General features: G+C 47.5%; 1 protein-coding gene across 6 annotated transcripts in view; it reads right to left on the minus strand.

Annotated features, from left to right (window-relative positions):
* Window positions 1–17716, minus strand: part of CUX1 (cut like homeobox 1) — a 384575-nt gene that overhangs the window by 189547 nt on the left and 177312 nt on the right. For 5 of the 6 annotated variants that reach the window (XM_054394426.1, XM_054394425.1, XM_054394424.1 and 2 more), the window contains 4 exons: window positions 13092–13229; window positions 7182–7305; window positions 5129–5205; window positions 4276–4342 (listed from right to left, as the gene is read on the minus strand). In XM_054394426.1, coding sequence (XP_054250401.1) covers window positions 4276–4342; window positions 5129–5205; window positions 7182–7305; window positions 13092–13229 — 406 coding nt within the window. The remainder of the gene's footprint in view (window positions 1–4275; window positions 4343–5128; window positions 5206–7181; window positions 7306–13091; window positions 13230–17716) is intronic. The other variant, XM_054394427.1, reaches the window with a different exon arrangement.

The following is a 17716-nucleotide window of genomic DNA, read 5'->3' on the forward strand; positions in this document are numbered from 1 at the left end:
AAAACCCTCAGCAGTCTTTCATCTTCCCTAAACTCAGTTCTGGGTTTGCTTGCTGGACCCAGCCCTGACAGAATCTGCAGCTCCAACTCCTTAGTGCTGGTGAAAGCCAGGTTTGCTGATGGCAACGTGGGGGCCAGCAAGCAAAGTCAGTCTGAGGCCTTGGGAAGGATGTGGCTCTTTAATTGAACAAGGCAAGAGTAATCATTCATTTATTTAACCCAGAGATGATTATAATCTGAAAACCTTGAAGCCCTCTTACACAACAACTGTTTTGGCAAGCCCCTCTGTGTTCCAACAAATATTAAACTGTGCTTGCCATTTGTCTAAGGAATCTTGTATTAATAAACATGAAGAAGAACACTTTTACCTCCCACACTCTACGACAGAAGAAAACAAAGCCCAGCTGTAGTCATCAATGGATCCTTGTTCTGCACAGAAAGGCTAATTACATTTTACTTCAAGCCTACACATGGAAAACTTTGCTGCTGCCATCTTGTCAGATGCAGCTCCTGATGCCCCAGCTGACAGGCTGCAGTGACTGCACACAGCAAACTCCTGGTTGCCATTAACACCTTCGGTGCCCTGCCCGAGGTTACCTGTGGGACAGGGGCTGGGGAAGGGGCAGACCCTCTGCCCATGTGTTGCCTGCTTGCTGGCAAAGGGACAGGGCATTTGGGTAAGGTTGGCATGACAGAAGCTAATTTGACTGAAGATTTTAAATTCAGCAACTCCAGAGGAGGGCCACAAGGATGGTCCAAAGGCTGGAGTACCTCTGCTGTGAGCACAGGCTGAGGGAGCTGGGGGTGTTCAGCACGGAGAAGAGAAGGCTCCAGGGAGACCTTAGAGCTGCCTGCCAGTAGCTGAAGGGATCCTATAGGCTGCAGAGGGACTTTTCATGATGGTGTCTAGAGACAGGACAAGGGGAATTGGTTTGAAGTTGAGGGAGAGCAGGGTTAGACTGGAGCTGAGGAAGAAGTTCTTCAGTGTGAGGGTGGTGAGACTCTGGAACAGGTTGCCCAGGGAGGCTGTGGATGTCCCCTTCCTGGTAGTGCTCAAGGCCAGGCTGGATGAGGCCTTGAGCAAGCTAGCTGAGAGGTGCCCCTGCCCAGGGCAGGAGGATTGGAGCAGATGATCTCTGAGGTCCTTCCAACCTGAGCCATTCTGTGATTCTATGAACTCACCTGGAGATGCCTCACTAGCCCCGAGCCCAGGCAGTACCTCCACACCTCCTGCATGCAGCACTTTGGGCTGGGACACTGAACAGCTCAGCACATCAAGCTGGCAGAACTATTCCCAACTTGAAGACCACAACAAGCAGTCCCTAGGACAAAACCTAAACTGCTGCATGCTGATACTGAAGCCTTCTTCCTGCATGCTTCTCTACCCGCTGCTTCTTTGTTTGAAAGATTTTCAGAGTTGCACACAGTTGTGAGACAGCTTCATTCCAGAACTGAGACTCCTAAAAGTGCTGTTAGCTTTACAAAAAATTGACAATTATCTTCTTTTTTTTTTTTCCCTGCAGGCAACTCCAATTCATCTGCATCAAATAAGTGTCTGTAAAGCTAACAATCCTGGCCCCAGATAAAAATCACATGTTTTTAAAAGAGAAAATTAAAACTGGCAATACAAGGAGCTACTCAGCCTCAGATCAAAAGAGAGGGTTTCTTTTTAGAAAAGAATCAAACTGTCTTTCACTCTTTTTATTGGTGGTTGGTTTGTTTTCTTTTTTTCTTTTTTTCTCCCAGCTTTTACAATTAAAAGAGATGACTCAATCCCACTGTCTACATTCAGTTCCCTTTTCATCTTCTTCTAGATTTCCACATTGCAGAATTTGGGCTCCAAACACCACAGATGAGTCTTGTTATGCAAGAACTACTCCTGCCATACATATTATAGAATGGGTTGGGTTGGAAGGAACCTCCAAAGCTCATCCAGTCCAACCCCCTGCACTCAGCAGGGACATCCTCCACGAGATCAGGTTACTCAGAGCCTTGTCCAGCCTCACCTTCAGTACCTCCAGGGATGGGGCCACAACCACCTCCCTGGGCAGTGTTCCAGCAGCCTCCTGGTGCAGAACTTGTTCCTCACATCCAACCTCAATCTGCTCTGCTCTCATGTCAAACCACTGACCGTGGTCCTGTCCCTGCAGGCTTTTGGAAGCAGTCCCTCTGCAGCCTTCTTGTAGCCCCTGGAAGGCAACTCTAAGGTCTCCCTGAAGCCTTCTCTTGTCTAGGCTGACCAATCCCAGCGCCCTCAGCCTGTCCTCATAGCAGAAGTGCTCCAACCCCCTGATCATTTTCATGGCTCTCCTCTGGACCTGCTCCATCAGGCCAATGTCCTTCCACATCCAAAGCAATGATAAAATATTTCTGCTGTTACTAGGTCCTACAAGTTTGTTTTCACAGTACATTAGTTTGGGAGATAAAGTACAAGGCTTAGTGTCTGCTCAGGATTCAGCTCCATGATCACCATACTCTAGACCCAGCCTTCATAATCATTCTGCTACAGAACACAATAAATTTCTTGTTCCTGCAGATGCTCCTAATTTTATTTAATTCATTCCCTCTCTATTAGGTAAGAATCATAGGGAAATATTTCTGCCTGAGTCTCTCTGAAAGAATGAAACACATTAGAAATGCAAACAAACATTTCAGAATGCATCTTCTGCTCACTACAAGATAAATAACAGCACTGAGGGAAACAGCCTTCAAAACTGAAGTGAATGCTCTGCAAATAACAACATTCAAAAGGGTGAGGGGTTATTAGGTTCAGTGCCTACAGACACTGAGCCCTGAGCCCTTGATTCTTGCTGCAGAAGTGACTGCAAGACAAAATAACAGCCAGAGAGCTGCCGGCATCAGTTCCGTGCAGAAGAGCCCGGCAAGGCGATCTGCAGTAATTTAAGGCTCCATCAGAAACATCATTAGGATGTGTCTGAGTCTCAGAGAAGGATGAAATCAATGAGGGAACAAAATACTTCTCATCATCATCCTGGAACTCACAGGAAACTGGACTCAGGGAACAAAACGAAAATGTATTGAACAGAGTACCCTGAATGATCCAAAAGGTGTCCCAACCCCAACTGCTGATTCTTGACTACTATGGATTGAATTTTGCAAGCTCCAAGCTCCCCATGTGCTCAGGGGGGAATTAGATCCTCACTGAGAAGTGGATCCTCAGTGGGGAACTGGATCCCACAAACTAAGACATTGAAACTGGGGCCTAATCTGACTGCCTTTGAACCCCCTGTATTACCCGGACTGCCAGGAGCCACAGCAGAAAGCACTCCTCAGAGACAAAACCAGGCCATGCCCTTCCTCCCACCCAGCCTGGGTTATGGTTTCTCTTGTCCCTGCGTGGGGACTGTCAGCAGCCTTCCCATGCCACTTCTCTTGTACCAGAACAGGAGGCAAGGGCAGGAGCACTGAATTCCATCTCTGTTCCCCCCACACCTGCCTGCTTGGATGCTGAGGTGAAGCTGGGGCTCTGCTTGAGGACACAGGGATGTGCCGCTTCCCACCCCTGCCCTTACAGCAGGCCAGGGACACCCATCTGTGATGGCTGCTTCTTTCCCACCCCATTTCCAGACACAGAAATGGCTCTCTGGGTTTAGTCCTGCTTGATGTGAGATTCCTTCTCATCACCAACTTCCCTTAAACATGAAGGGTTCAAAGACAAACAGCAGAACTCTGTCCCTCTCTTGCTGTTTCCTGCACTGAGTGTTAATAAAAACAGGAGCTAATTGAAACCAGCAGTCATTAAGAAGACAAGGATACCTATTTTTTGAGACTACCTTCATATTCTGCTTGAGAGCAAGGAAAATCTGCTCCAAAAAGCTACTCTCTGTAATTTGAGGTGAATTTGACAGCAAATTTGACTGCTGCCCCAAAAGCAGGAAGAAGCAGGGTGCCTCACAGTGAATCCTTCACCAGACTAGCTTTTATTTTTCAGCAGGATTGGAAGATGACAAGAGAGATCTGCTTTCTGAAATTGCTCTATTTCTAAATAAAATCTAAGAGCTAGATGGTACAAAGTACCTGAGAGTGAAACCAGGCCTGCAGGAGCCTGTGTGCCAGGAAATGTGCCTTGCTGAGTGGAAGAAAATCTGAAAAGCAATAATCCCTCTATAGGAGACCAAATTATGCCTATGTTTTCCAGCAAATTTGGGCTCCTGAATCACTTCCACCTCGTCTGCCTCCAACAGACAGATGCAAACCAAAATAAAAGCAGTGATAGCCTGAAGGGAGACATAGAAAGAAAACAGTGAAATCTTACTTTGCAGTAGTTTCTTCATCGTATTTTGTTTTCAGATCAAATAGCTCTGTTCTGGTTTTTTCCAAGGCTAAAAGGCATAAATATGAAGCATTACAGCACTGCAACAGCAGCAAAAAAGCAACAAGCCTCCTCTTTTTCCTTTTATTCAGCCAGAAATAAAGCTGTACACCTTCTGAGGAAGGAGTCTTTGCTTTATCCTTCTACTCAGGCAAACTCTTAGGAGTTAGGAAGAAAGCGAGCTTCTGGTTGCTCACCATTTCTAAGGATATTTCCTTGACACTGCAAACCCTCCCAGTTTCTGCTTTACAAAGCCAGACCTTATTAAGTTCCTATTAAGCTGGCTAAACTGCTTATTCACTGGAAATGTCTAGTACAGTAATGCAGGGAATAAAATTTCTTGTGTTCTTACAGTAAACAAAACCAAATGTGTCCAGACCTGGGATCTCCAAGTATGCAGATGAAAATTAATGGCAAGCAAGTCACAGCAACGGGCAGGACACATTGCTAGAAGATGGGTCTGTGCTGAACCCAGGTCACTGTGTACTTGGTATGGCTTGGAAATGTGTGGAACCAGAGCAAACCACGACACGGATGAAGAGTTTCATGGCCTGCTGGCACTGCAGAGATGCTCTAAAGCTCTTATGTGTCTCATGCTTGGCCTTGGCTGCTACCAACAGACTGGCTCAACACAAGGGTTCATTAAGGTGTGAAGCCCAAAAGTTCTGACAGAGCACATTCAAGCTCTGTTGGACCTCTCTGCCCTCTCAAGAGCTGATTCACACACAGGCCTGAGCTCTCTACCCTCTCACCTCCAGCCTGATCATTGGGATAGGTGAGAAGAGCAATGCCAAACCTGTTTGCAAAGCTTGAACCTTGTGTTCGGCTTCTTCCAGCTTGGAGGCTGTGGACATCTGTGTCTCCTGCAATTTCCTGTGAGGGGAAGAGGAGAGGTGAGAACAGAGCTCATAGCCATCTTCAACAACTCACTTGTATTTTGCAGATTTGGAAGAGAGAGTGATTAAATGTCTCAACTGTAATCAGACAACTGACAACACCACCCAGTCTACAAGGTGCTTCAAGTGAAGCCATAAATCATGTCAGGCTGCAATACTGACTCCTGTTTGCAGTCCCACTGATTAAAATTTTAGCAGTGTAGCCACCTCAGAACATAAGCTGTGAACATTAGACAGGAGCTGACTGCTACATAAATGACAACTTTAGTGGAAGGTTTTCTTGAGCATAATTTGTTTTGCAAATGTCACACACATTAAGAAAATTGTCACCAAGCACACTCTGTTGTACAAAGTTAGCACAAGAAGAATGATACATTTCCATTTGACTGTCATCATGAAGAAATTTGTTGCCATAACTGATACAGTGAATAGAGGGAGGCAGCTGGTTCAGCGTCACTGCAACGCATGCCAAAGCCAGACATGGTATGGGCTGCTCTTTGGAGAAGCACACACATTTCACAACAAATCTCACACTGAGAGCTTTATGGACTGGGAACAAACCTTTAACATGCTCACATTTCTTATGTCCACAGGCAATATTCTATTGTTTGTGTCACAGAACATCCCAGCGTGGCTATGGCTTGGAAGGGACCTCTGGAGCTCATCCAGTCCAACCCCACTCCTAAAGCAGGGCACCCACAGCAGCTTGCCCAGGAGCACAATGCCCAGGGGGGGTTGGAAGCTCTCCACACAAGGACACTCCACAACCTCTCTGGGCAGCCTGCTCCAGGCCTCCAGCACCCTCACAACAAACAACTTTCTCCTCCTCTTCACATGCAACCTCCTGGCTTTCCACTGGCTGCCCCTTGTGCTGGCCCTGGGCACCACTGACAAGAGTCTGGCCCCAGCCTCTTGCCCCCCACAGCTCCTTTAGCTCTTGCTGATCATTGCTCAGCTGCCCTCTGGGGCTGCTCTTCTGCAGGCTCTCAGCCCCAGGGCTCTCAGCCTTTGCTCCTCACAGAGCTGCTCCAGGCCCCTCAGCAGCTTTGCAGCCTCCCCTGCACTCTCTCCAGCACTTCTCTGTCTCTCTTCAACTGGGGAGCCCAGAACTGGACCCAGCACTCCAGATGTGGACTTCCCCAGGCAGACTAGAGGAGGAGTAGAACCTCTTACCCCCATAGCTCCTTTAGCTCTTGCTGAGCATTGCTCAGATGCCCTCTGGAGCTGCTCTTCTCCAGGCTCAACAGCCCCCAGGGCTCCAACCCACCAGCTAAAAAGCTCAGCTGAACTGAAGGGCTTGCACATGAATTGACCATGTTGCAACTTCAGTGCTATTGCTCCATGGGAGAAATAAATTTTCAAGACAGGGACAGCATCCTCCAGAAACTCCCTCTGCAGGTCTTGTCCTGCCTTATTTGTTTGCCCACTAAACTACAAGATTCAAACATTCCCTGCTCATTCAAAAAAGGTTAGAAACACACCCAAGGTGCTTCCAAAAAGAAACAATTAAAACAAATAGTAATTTTGCCAATCTCTTCAGGATGATTCCACCTCATCCCCTTCCCCCACCCCACTGCAGACAGTGCCAGAGGAGCAGGGCTGATGCCTCTTTTCCCCAGGAACCATCTCAAACAGCTCAGGGTTTTACAGGACTGAATTACACCGTGGGCTAACAGAGAAAGATTAGTGCTACAAAGGACAATCCAGCCAGGGAAGAAGAAAAGCAGGTTTGCAGCCTTCTGAACACGCCACTTCCCCCACAGAAACAATCTGTCCTTGTTTTACTTCCACACTTCCCAACTGTTTCTGTGTACAAAGTTGAGTATCAAATGATTCCGTGGCAAACACATAAATCGCCAGCACAGCTCCGTGTCTGAGCTGCCCTAGAACACCAAAGGGAGGCCTGGCTTGGAAGATTAAACAGCAAAACACATCCCTCCCCCTTGCACTCACCTCTCCTTCTCTGCAAAATCATTCTGCAGCTTTTGTTCCTTCTCCAGGGCTATGTTCTCCGCTTGGTTCTTCAGGGTCTGCTCATACTCACGGATCTTCTCTTTAAGTGCTTTTATTGTAACCTCTGCAGAGAGACAGGGAGGGAAGAGTTGAGTTTACACAGCTCCACGTGGTTCCACAGCACAAGGCTTTCTTTACCCTATAGGCTCAGGGTGTTTTAAACTTTAGCTCTTCAACTCTGACACAAAATCAATGGATATGAGTCCCTTTGGAGACCTTTTACTCCCTAAATGTTAAATTGAACTTTAAGCGTTTAGGTTGCGAAGGATCAATGGAGTGTGTTGGAAAGTGGAGCAAAGAAGGTTCCTCTAACAGGACTTCTGAAAAACAAGCAGGCAAAAAAGAAAATCAATTGTGAAATATAATATCAGCTTATTGAGCAGGCTCAAATTAGCTGGCTGGCTAGTGGAGATTCATGCAGTGCTGCTGGAGGGGTAAGTATGCAGCTTACACCCAGGACAGCTCACTCACACTGCTCTGCTCCTGCACAGAGGCAGCTCCACCGTGCATCAGGCACTGATGCAATCCAGCACTCACTGAACACACATCTGGGGTACAGCTACCTCCTGCTTCGCAGCTGATGGCAATGAAGGTGCTGAAGATTTAACTTCTGGACTAACAGGTTCTGGGTGACAAGTGGTGTCCCTCAGGGGGCCGTATTGGGACTGGTGCTGTTCAAGATCTTCATCAGTGACACAGACAGTGAGACTGAGGCACCCTCAGCAAGTCTGCAGATGATATCCAGCTGAGGGGTGCAGCTGATACAACTGAAGGATGGGATGGCACTCAGAGGGATCTGGACAGGCTAGAGAGGTGGGATGAGGAGAATCTCATGAGGTTCAATAAGGCAAAGTGCAAGGTCCTGCACCCAGGTCTGGGCAATCTTGGATATCAATCCAGGCCAGGGGATGAGGAGATTGAGGACAGCCCTGCAGAAAGGACTTGGGAATGCCAGTGGAGGAGAAGCAGAGGAGGCACCAGGATAATCAGAGGGCTGGAGCATCTCTGCCACAAGGACAGGCTGAGAGAGTTGGAGTTCTTCAGGCTGGAGAAGAGAAGGTTCTGGAGAGACCTAAAGAAGCATTTCAATATCTGAAGGGGAAGGCTGGGCAGGGGCTGTTCAGAAGGGGCTGTGGGGATAGGACAAGGGGCAATGGTTTGAAACTGGAGCAGGGCAGATTTAGGCTGGACATCAGGAGGAAGTTCTGCACAATGAGAATGATAAGACATTGGAACAGGCCGCCCAGAGAGGTAGTTGAGGCCCCACCACTGGAGACATTCAGTATCAGACTTGATGTGGCCCTGGGCAGCCTGCTCTAGTTGGAGGTGTCCCTGATGACTGCAGGGGGGTTGGGCAAGATGACCTTGGAAGGTCTCTTCCAACCCGAAGCAATCTGTGTATCTGTGAGCCCTTCCTTGTCCCAGCTGCCTTGTCATCTGCACTGTGTTTTTAGCTACTGTCACTTTCTGAGTGCTCTTGCAGCCTTCCAGGGCGTTTGCAGAAGCTCCTCTCTCAGCTGCAGAAGCTATTTTGCTTTCATTGTGCCAGGTAATGAAGGAAAGAAGATGCACAGCCTCTGATGGACAGCATCTTGTTAGGTGCCCCAGCTCATTGCTACGTGAGAGCCCTTTGATCCCACCCACAGGAAACGAGGGAATCCTTATAGGGCTCAGAGGAGGAGAAGCAGGACACTCACCAGAGTGTGCTTTGTAACAGCAATGGAATTTGGAAAAAGCATTGGGCTGCCAGAGGACTCACAGCTAGCAACAGAGTGCAGTGTGCTCACACCGGGATGTGCTGCTTCAAACATCAGCTGCTGAACAGCCACCACTGCCAGTGCTCTGGGGAAAACACCTCTGGATGTAGGAAGTGTTTCTAGAGGAACACTGGAGAAGACAAACCCTGCTGTGAGAAGTAAAGCCTATGGGCATGGGGGGGGGGGGTGGAAATCTCACTAATATCACACAAACCAACACATCATCCTTCAAAGTCTAGACTTTGAGGCTTGACTAAACTCTCACACCAGACAGCAGAGAACTGGTGACAGGTTTGCTGGCTGGGAATTACAGAGAAGGCAGCTTGGGCCACTGTGACCACAAAAAAAGCAGAGGGAGAGTGGTAAAAATGCTTGCCAGCAACCCAGCTACTTCTGAATGAAGGAAAGGGATTTTGCTAGCTGTGCAAAACTCAGCTGAGGCTCCTGGCTGAGGAATAGGCTGTGAATAGGATGTGTCACCTTTGGGTTTTTTTTTATTTAAAGGTAGTTCTTCTCTGAGACTACAAATCCTGATCATTTTCTGAATGAGCAGAGGATGCTCCTTCACACAGGCTCAACCACAAGTGCAAAAGATGCCCTCTTTGGACAGGAGATACCTTTGCAGGGATCTGCAAAAGCAGTCAGGGATATGGAGAAGCAGAGACTGAAATAACCCCATGGGAATGCACGTAGGTGAATCTTCACTAAGGTTGAATATTTTAAAACCACAAAAAAAATAGTAGAAAATTACCAGCAAAAAGTAGAAAACTAGAAAAAAATTATGCAAGCCCCAAAATAGGGGGAAAAATTGCAACAAAATCTGGTTTTCCCTTCGGGCATCCAAGAGATGTGTTGGACAAGCACATGGCTTGGAGAACTAAGTGCCTTCTTTACTGTCCAGGGCAGCTACAGCTTGTTGTTAGCCACTGCCACTGCCAGCAGTTTGGGAAGTAGTTCTTACAGGCACTGCAGAGCTCATGTACAGCCCTCCAAAGAGATTAACTGATCAAAGCACCCCAGCTACCAACAGGCTTTTCCCTGGATATCTTATTAATCCCTGTTTGAAACAACAAGAGTGTGGAACTCCAGCACAGGAGTGAAAAACCACACCAAGGCTGCAGTGGCAAAACAGAGAGGCAGTCAGTGCACACTGGTGGAATACAAACTGCCACTTTATGAGTGCCAGCAAAAAGCTCTGCAAGTCCACATCTTGTCCACCACTGTCTGGGCTGAAGCTCGATGTCTTGCCTGGCTGTCCAGGATGCACAGCCTCTGGATAACTCTGCACAGCAAACTGCAATTAGTGCATGTTTCAGCACAAATCCTGTTGGGATTAGGCACTACAGCTTCCAGTCTGATTGCCCTGACTTAGATTGGATGTTAGGAAAAAGTTCTTTACAATGAGGGTGATTGAGCACTGGAACAGGTTGCCCAGAGAGGTGGTTGAGGCCCCATCTCTGGAGATATTTAGGATCACTTGATGTGGCTCTGGGCAGCCTGCTCCAGTTGGAGGTGTCCCTGGTGACTACAGAGTGGGGCTTGACAGGGCTCTGGGAGATTTGATCTAGTTGAGGATGTCCCTGCTCACTGCAGGGGGGTTGGACTGGATGACCTTTAGAGGTCCCTTCCAACCCAGGTGATTCTATGGTTCTCTGCTACTATGCCCTCTCCAGAGGCCATACCCCCTGTAGTAAACCAAACTGTGTCTGCTCCTGCTGCTGAAGAGGAGCGGTCCCAGCACCAGCTTAGTTGCACAAGTAGCTTTCAAATGTTGTCCTTTTGGGTGCATACACAAGAAAGCATCCAGTGGAGGCTACGAGGATGATGAAGGGACTGGAACACCTGTCTGGTGAGGAAAGGCTGAGAGCCCTGGGGCTGTTCAGTCTGGAGAAGACTGAGACAGGATCTTGTGAATGTTTACAAATATCTGCAGGCTGGGTGTCAAGAAGGGGCCAGGCTCTTTTCAGTGGTGTCCTGTGACAGGACAAAGGGCAATGGATACAAACTGGAACCCAGGAGGTTCCACCCCAACACGAGGAGAAAATTCTTTGCTGTGAAGGTGCTGGAACCTTGGAGCAGGCTGCCCAGAGAGGTTGTGGAGTCTCCTTCTCTGGAGACTTTCAAAACCTGCCTGGATGTGTTTCCTGTGTGACTTGCCCCGGGTTGGACTTGATGATCTCCAGAGGTCCCTTCCAACCCCTACCATTCTACGATTCTACCTCTCAATTTTCCCTAAAGCCTGGGCAATTTCTCTTCTCACCAGCCACAACTGATTATTAAACATGGAAATGAAGAGTCCTGTGCATGGCTAAGTAGATGTACACTGAGCAAATTTTGTTTCCTGCTGCAGGAAACTTCCTTCTGACTCACAAGACAACTTTGCCAGCCCTAAAGCCAGCAGAGATTTTCCTGTTATTTCCATGTACTCTGGTCTCATTAAAACTTCCTTCAATAATTAAGCAGCATTAGCTGCTATTTACATAGCTCTGAGGAGAGTCTCTAGAGTCAATATAAAGGCTGTAGGCTGACTGCACTCCAGTACCAGACTGCAGGTTTAGAGGAGGAAATGCAGAAGACACAACAGAAGTTGCACTTGAATCAGATTTGTGTGTGTATAATACCTGATTTTTGTGTACTATAGATGGACCAGCAGCACACCCCCCACCCTCAGCCTGATGGCAGCAGCACCTCTCAGAAAATGTCTGCATGGGACTTCAGGCAGGGCTGTAATTTCCAGGCAGTGTTGAAGGCTACACCCAAACAGAATCACAGAGTGGTTTGTGTTGGAAGGGACTTCAAAGATCATCCAGTTCCAACCCCCCTGTCATGGGCAGGGACAGCTCCCCCTAGTCCAGGTTGCTCAAGCCTCCAGCTGACCTAGCCTTGGACACCTCCAGACTTGGTGCCTCCACAGCTTCTCTGGACAACCTGTTCCAGTGTCTCACCACCTCCCTGCTGAATAATTTCTTCCTAATGTGAAATCTCAATCCAGCTTCTTCCAGTTTGAAGCCATTGCTCCTCATCCTGTCACTCTCTGCCTTTGTACAAAGTTCCTCCCCAGCTCTCCTGTAGCCCCCTTCAGGTACTGGAAAGCTGCTCTAAGGTTTCCCCAGAGCCTTCTCTTCTCCAGGCTGAACAGCCCCAGTTCTCTCAGGCTGTCCCCAAAGGGCAGGTTCTCCAGCCTCTGATCACCTTTGTGGACTCCTTTGGACCTGCTCCAACAGTTCCATGTACTTCTTCTGATGGGGGCTCCAGAACTGGACATAGTATTCCAGGTGGGGTCTCATGAAAGCAGAGCAAAGGGACAGAATTCCCTCCCTTGCCCTGCTGCCCACATTTCTTTTGAAGCACCCCAGGACATGGTTGGCTTTCTGTGCTGCAAGTGCACATTGCCAGCTCATGTTGAACTTCCCAGCACCCCCAAGTCCTTTTCCTCAGAGCTGCTCTCTAGCCATTCTCTGCCCAGCCTGTATTTGTGCTTGGGATTACCTCAACCCATGCAGGACCTTGCACTTGGCTTTGTTGAACTTCTTAAGCCTGACCAGGTCCCTCTGGATGGATCCCTTCCCTACCCTGTGTTGACCACAGCACACAGTTTGTTGTCTTTGCTAACTTGCTGAGGGTGCCTTGTGCCAGCAAAGATGTTAAACAGCACTGGTCCCAGTAGTGACCCCTGAGGAACACCACTCATCACTGATCTCCCCTTAGACAATCAAACCATTGACCATTGCTGTCTGAGTACAAACTTCAAGCCAATTCCTTATCCAGTGAGTGGATCACCCACCCAGTCCATGTCACTGCAGAGACCAGGATGCCCTGGAGGACAGTGGTGTATCCTTTGCACCAATAAGCAGAAGAGCAGCTCCACTCTGACACAGTGCTACAAAACACAACCCCCTGACAGAACTCCAAAGAATTCCAAAGAATCTACCCCAAGCCCCACAGAAAGTGCCTACAACAGACTGTTACACTTCCTTGGCTAAATTCCACTGCTATTGCCAACCCTCCCTGGAAGAGATAAACCTCAGCCTTATCCTCACCTTCCAATTCCAGTGTGCATTAATATCTGCTAAAAGAAGCCATCTCCACCTACCCTGATTTTTCACCTCGGCGAATTCTTTGTTGTACTCCTCGAGGGTTTCCCTAAGTTTCTGGTTCTCTGTTTCTATGTCGTGCATACGTTGAACCTTCAGCTGAAGCTGCTGTCCTAAATCCAAGGCTGGCACAGGATCTGAAACACAAACAGCAAAATACAATGGAAGATAAGAGGGCCACTTGTGTGACAGCAGTTCAGAGCACGAGTGTCCTTCCTTCTCTCTTAATACCCACTTTAAGCACAGTAAGGCCTCACTATCAATGAGCATTCCTGGAAGTGCCTCACCACAACCAGTAAGGCTCTACCCTCACCTCACAGCCTGCAGACCTCAAAAACCAGAGACAGCTCCTGGTATCTACCTCACCTTTAGAATGGGACATGCCTTCCTCATCCTGATGGAGCAGGTCCAGAGGAAGGCCATGAAAATTATCAGGGGGTTGGAGTAGCTCTGGTATGAGGACAGGCTGAGGAGGCTGAGGTTCAGCCTGGAGCAGAGAAGGCTCCAGGGAGACCTAAGAGCAGCCTGCCAGTACCTGAAGGAGGCTACAAGAAGAATGGAGAGAAAATGTTTACAAAAGCCTGCAGTGACAGGGTAAGGGACAATGGCTTCAAAATAGAGCAGAGTAGATTTAGATTGGATGTTAGGAACAAGTTCTTTAGTATGAGGGTGCTGGAACACTGGAACAGGTTGCCCAAAAAGGCTGTGGATGCCTCCTCCCTGGAGGTGTTCAAGGCCAGGATGGATGAGACCTTGAGCAACCTGGGCTGGTGGGAGGTGTCCTTGCCCCTGGCAGAGAGGTTGGAGTAGGTACCTCTGGGGTCCTTACAGAAAGTCTGATTAGGCACTCCACTGAGTAGGTGGTGGGGTTGCCATCACTGGAGGTCTTTAAGAAAAGCTTGGATGTGGCACTTGGTGGCATGGTTTAGCTGATGTCATGGTGTTAAGTCATACACTGGACTTGATGATCTCGGAAGTCTTTTCCAGACTCAATAATTCTGTGATTCTGTCCCTTCCATCCTAGGCCATTCTCTTATTCCAGGATATGTTTGTCCCCTTCTGCTAACAAGTCCTGAGCACACACCTGATGTGTGCATGCCTGACTCATTCCAGGACTGCTTCCCATCCTGAGCAGGAGAACTCTGGAGTCTGATGGACTTTTATAAAAGATTATTGCATCTATTTCTGCTCTGGGCGCCAGCATCTCTTGTGAAATGGCTGCAAAGATTTAGTCTCCTGGTGAGGAATGCTAAACACCAAACTCCATGGATCAACAACAGTATATATTAGGGAGTTCACTTAATTTTCAGCCACCACAGTCATTAATTTTTCAGACCACCCTCAGTCTCTGGAAACACATAATAAGTCTATTGTAGCTCTGTTAACACATTAAGCATGAGCCTGTGTATTTTTTCAATATGCCAGCCTTGTTTCATAGTTTATAAAAGAATAGTGCTGGCTTATGTTATGCTCAGAGACATTCTAAGTAGCAGCCTGCTGCATTTTGTTACTCTGGTTCTTCAACAGCTTATGGCATTACCCTGTTCATGAGACAAAATCTAGGTTGCTTGTCATCTGTTCTCGGTACATCCATAGTTTATGACTACATAGCTTTTTCATTTATGCTTTTTAGGCCAGATACTTTTCATCATTATTATCTGCATTAAAATATTTATAATAGATCAAACTTAAAATGTTATTGTGGCAGAGACAGGGGGTACAGGTAAGGAATTAAATATAAAGCCTAAGTCACAGCAGTAGCACGAGTTGGAGTCCCTGCAATATTCATGGATGATCCAATTAGGGTCTGGGCTGTCACAACATGCCCCTCTCCCATGGAGGTCTGCTGACCTTTCTCTGCAGTGACCATTCTGTCACCCTTCTGCAGCTCAGCCTTCCTCCCACAGAGCCAGCCCAGGACAATTCATCTGCTGCACCCACAGAAAGGCTGAATGGCCTCCATCTACCCATCTCTGAACCACTAAACCTAGCAGGCAGGGACCTTAAGCCTCAGCTGTGATGTTGCTATCAAGCAGTGCTTAAAACACTACAGTGGAAGCAACTGAACTTGACAAAACTTGGGTGCACTATCCCCCCCCTCATTTTACCATGCCCATTGTAAAAAGGCAGGACACCCACAAGAGGTATTTTGCTCCCAATACACAGGGCTTTTTATATTTAAATCAGTAAAGAATGAGAAGACAAAAATAACAGGGGCATTATGAAGTGAATAATGACTAAACCTTCAGTCAGATTTGCAGCCCCTGAGCAGCTTTATGTACAAAATGAAGCTGCTTGCAATCTCATCATTATTCATCAGGACATGTATATTTAATTTAGCTCTATTAAAGGTTAATATTCAAGTAGCAAAACAGTGGCAGAACAAACAAAATGTAAAAACAGTCTCTGTGCATTAAACTTCAAACTTTACTAGAGCCTGTTTGAAGGACTAATGGCCTAAAGGCACTAAATGCAGCTTAAGGACATGTGGAAAACAAGCCCTGGCCGAAGCACCTCTTGGACTTGAGTTTTATAAACTATATTAAAGAAAACTAATCACAGCCTGACAATAAAATGGGGCAGGCAATAAAACTTTGGGCAGGGAGACAAGAACTTCATTTCTCATGGCAAGCCTTGACGTGCTCTTTAATCTCAGAAAACCCCTCAACTCCACAATGTCACTCATCTGAAACAAGAGTCAACCTTAAACTCAGCCTCACTCTTTTCTTACCTGAGTGCACTTACACCCCAACGAAGCTACTCTCCTGTTCCCAACACGGGCACACATGACAAAGCTTCCTTTTTGGTATTAACCAGCCTTACAAAGTATGTTTCATGTCATTTAACAGGAGGTCACTGCATTTTTAAACAAGCACCGGACCAAAGCTTTCGATTCATTACACAAACACCAGGCACACACAGCTCTAAGAAACACCGAGTGGCACTGGCTGCTGGGGAGAACAATGAGGGAAATGCCCTGCAAAAGAGCAAAAGCATTGCACTTAACGCTGCAGTGTGGAAAGCTCTTCACAAATTATTCTCTTGGTTTGAATCTTCTCTGGCTTGCAGTAGTTCAGGATCCCTGCTAGCCACAAGATAAATGAGCAAATTGGTAACAGGAATGTGATCAGCTAGAAGCTGAGAAACTGTTCTGCTAGAACACTACTGCCCAGAATAAATAGATTTAGGAAATTTATACTACATTGAGCATATTTTTCCCCTAAATTTAGTATATATTTTTTACCTAAATTTGGTCTATCTTTTCCCTAAATTTGGTATCTTTTTTTACCCTAAATTTGGTATCTTTCCCCCTAAATTTGGTATAATTTTTCCCTAAATTTGGTATATTTTCCCCTAAATTTGGTAATTTTTTCCTTAAGTTTGTTATAATTTTCCCCCTAAATTTGGTGCAATTTCCCCCTAAATTTGGTATATTTTCCCCATAGACTTAGCATATTTTCCCCCTAAATTTGGCATATTTTTCCCCTCATTGTGGCATATTTTTTCCCTAGATTTGGTATTTTTCCCCCTTTTGCTTCCCATTCTGTTTCACTTCCCATTCTGTTTTACTTTCCTAATCCACTTGTTACCCTCCATTCCCACACATCTGGATCTGATCCAGCTGTCTGTACGCAGCCCCACACATCTGGATCTGATCCTGACAAGGCTGTCTCCACGCTCCCATCAGAGACACAAACCCTGCTGTACGTTAAAAGCAGCATCTGCAGCGCCTGGTCCCTTCCTCAGCTTCCCACTGAACTGCCTGCAGCGTGAGCAGCTCTGGGCTCAGCCCTGTGCTCGCCGCTCTGACACCACCTCGCTCACAGACAGCAGCTCACAGACGAGCTCCTGTCCTCACCCAGGATGGGGATGGCCACAGCTGGCTGAACACACAGGTGAACCAAATCCCTGCTACCCCTGTGACGTCGTTTTAGAGCACTTCATACATCACATCAAACAGGCTGCTGCCACGCCACAACACCGCTCCGGCTCCTCGCACCACACACATGCCTGATGATAAATCTCTCTTGAACAGCAGTGCGACACAACCAGGGTTTGTTGGATTTGGTTTGGGTTTTTTTTTTTTTTTCTTTTACTGCTGCTGCTTCTGCCTGCAAACTACCTATTTTTACAGCCAATTTCAAAAGAAAGGCAAAGATGGATCTTGCCAAAACAGCACAACAAGCTAGAGGCAGCACCTCACCACGCTGCTCCAACCCACCCTGACCTCACAGAATGGTTTGGGTTGGAAGGGTCCTCCAAAGTTCATCCAGTCCAACCCCCCTGCAGGCAGCAGGGACACCCTCCACCAGAGCAGGCTGCCCAGAGCCCTGTCGAGCCTCACCTTGAATATCTCCAGGGTTGGGACCCCAACCACCTCCCTGGGCAACCTGCTCCAGTGTTCCTCATGGTGCAGAAGTCGCTCCTAACACCCAGTCTAAATCTGCTCTTCTCAAGTTTGAAGCCATTGTCCCCTGTCCTGTCTCTGCAGGCCTTTGCAAACAGTCTCCCTCCAGCCTTCCTGTAGGCCCCCTTCAGGTACTGGCAGGCTGCTATTAGGTCTGTCCGGAGCCTTCTCTTCCCCAGGCTGAACACCCCCAGCTCCCTCATTCTATCCTTGTAG

Source organism: Indicator indicator, chromosome 30 (genome assembly GCF_027791375.1).
Source record: "Indicator indicator isolate 239-I01 chromosome 30, UM_Iind_1.1, whole genome shotgun sequence".
Lineage (NCBI taxonomy): Eukaryota > Metazoa > Chordata > Aves > Piciformes > Indicatoridae > Indicator > Indicator indicator.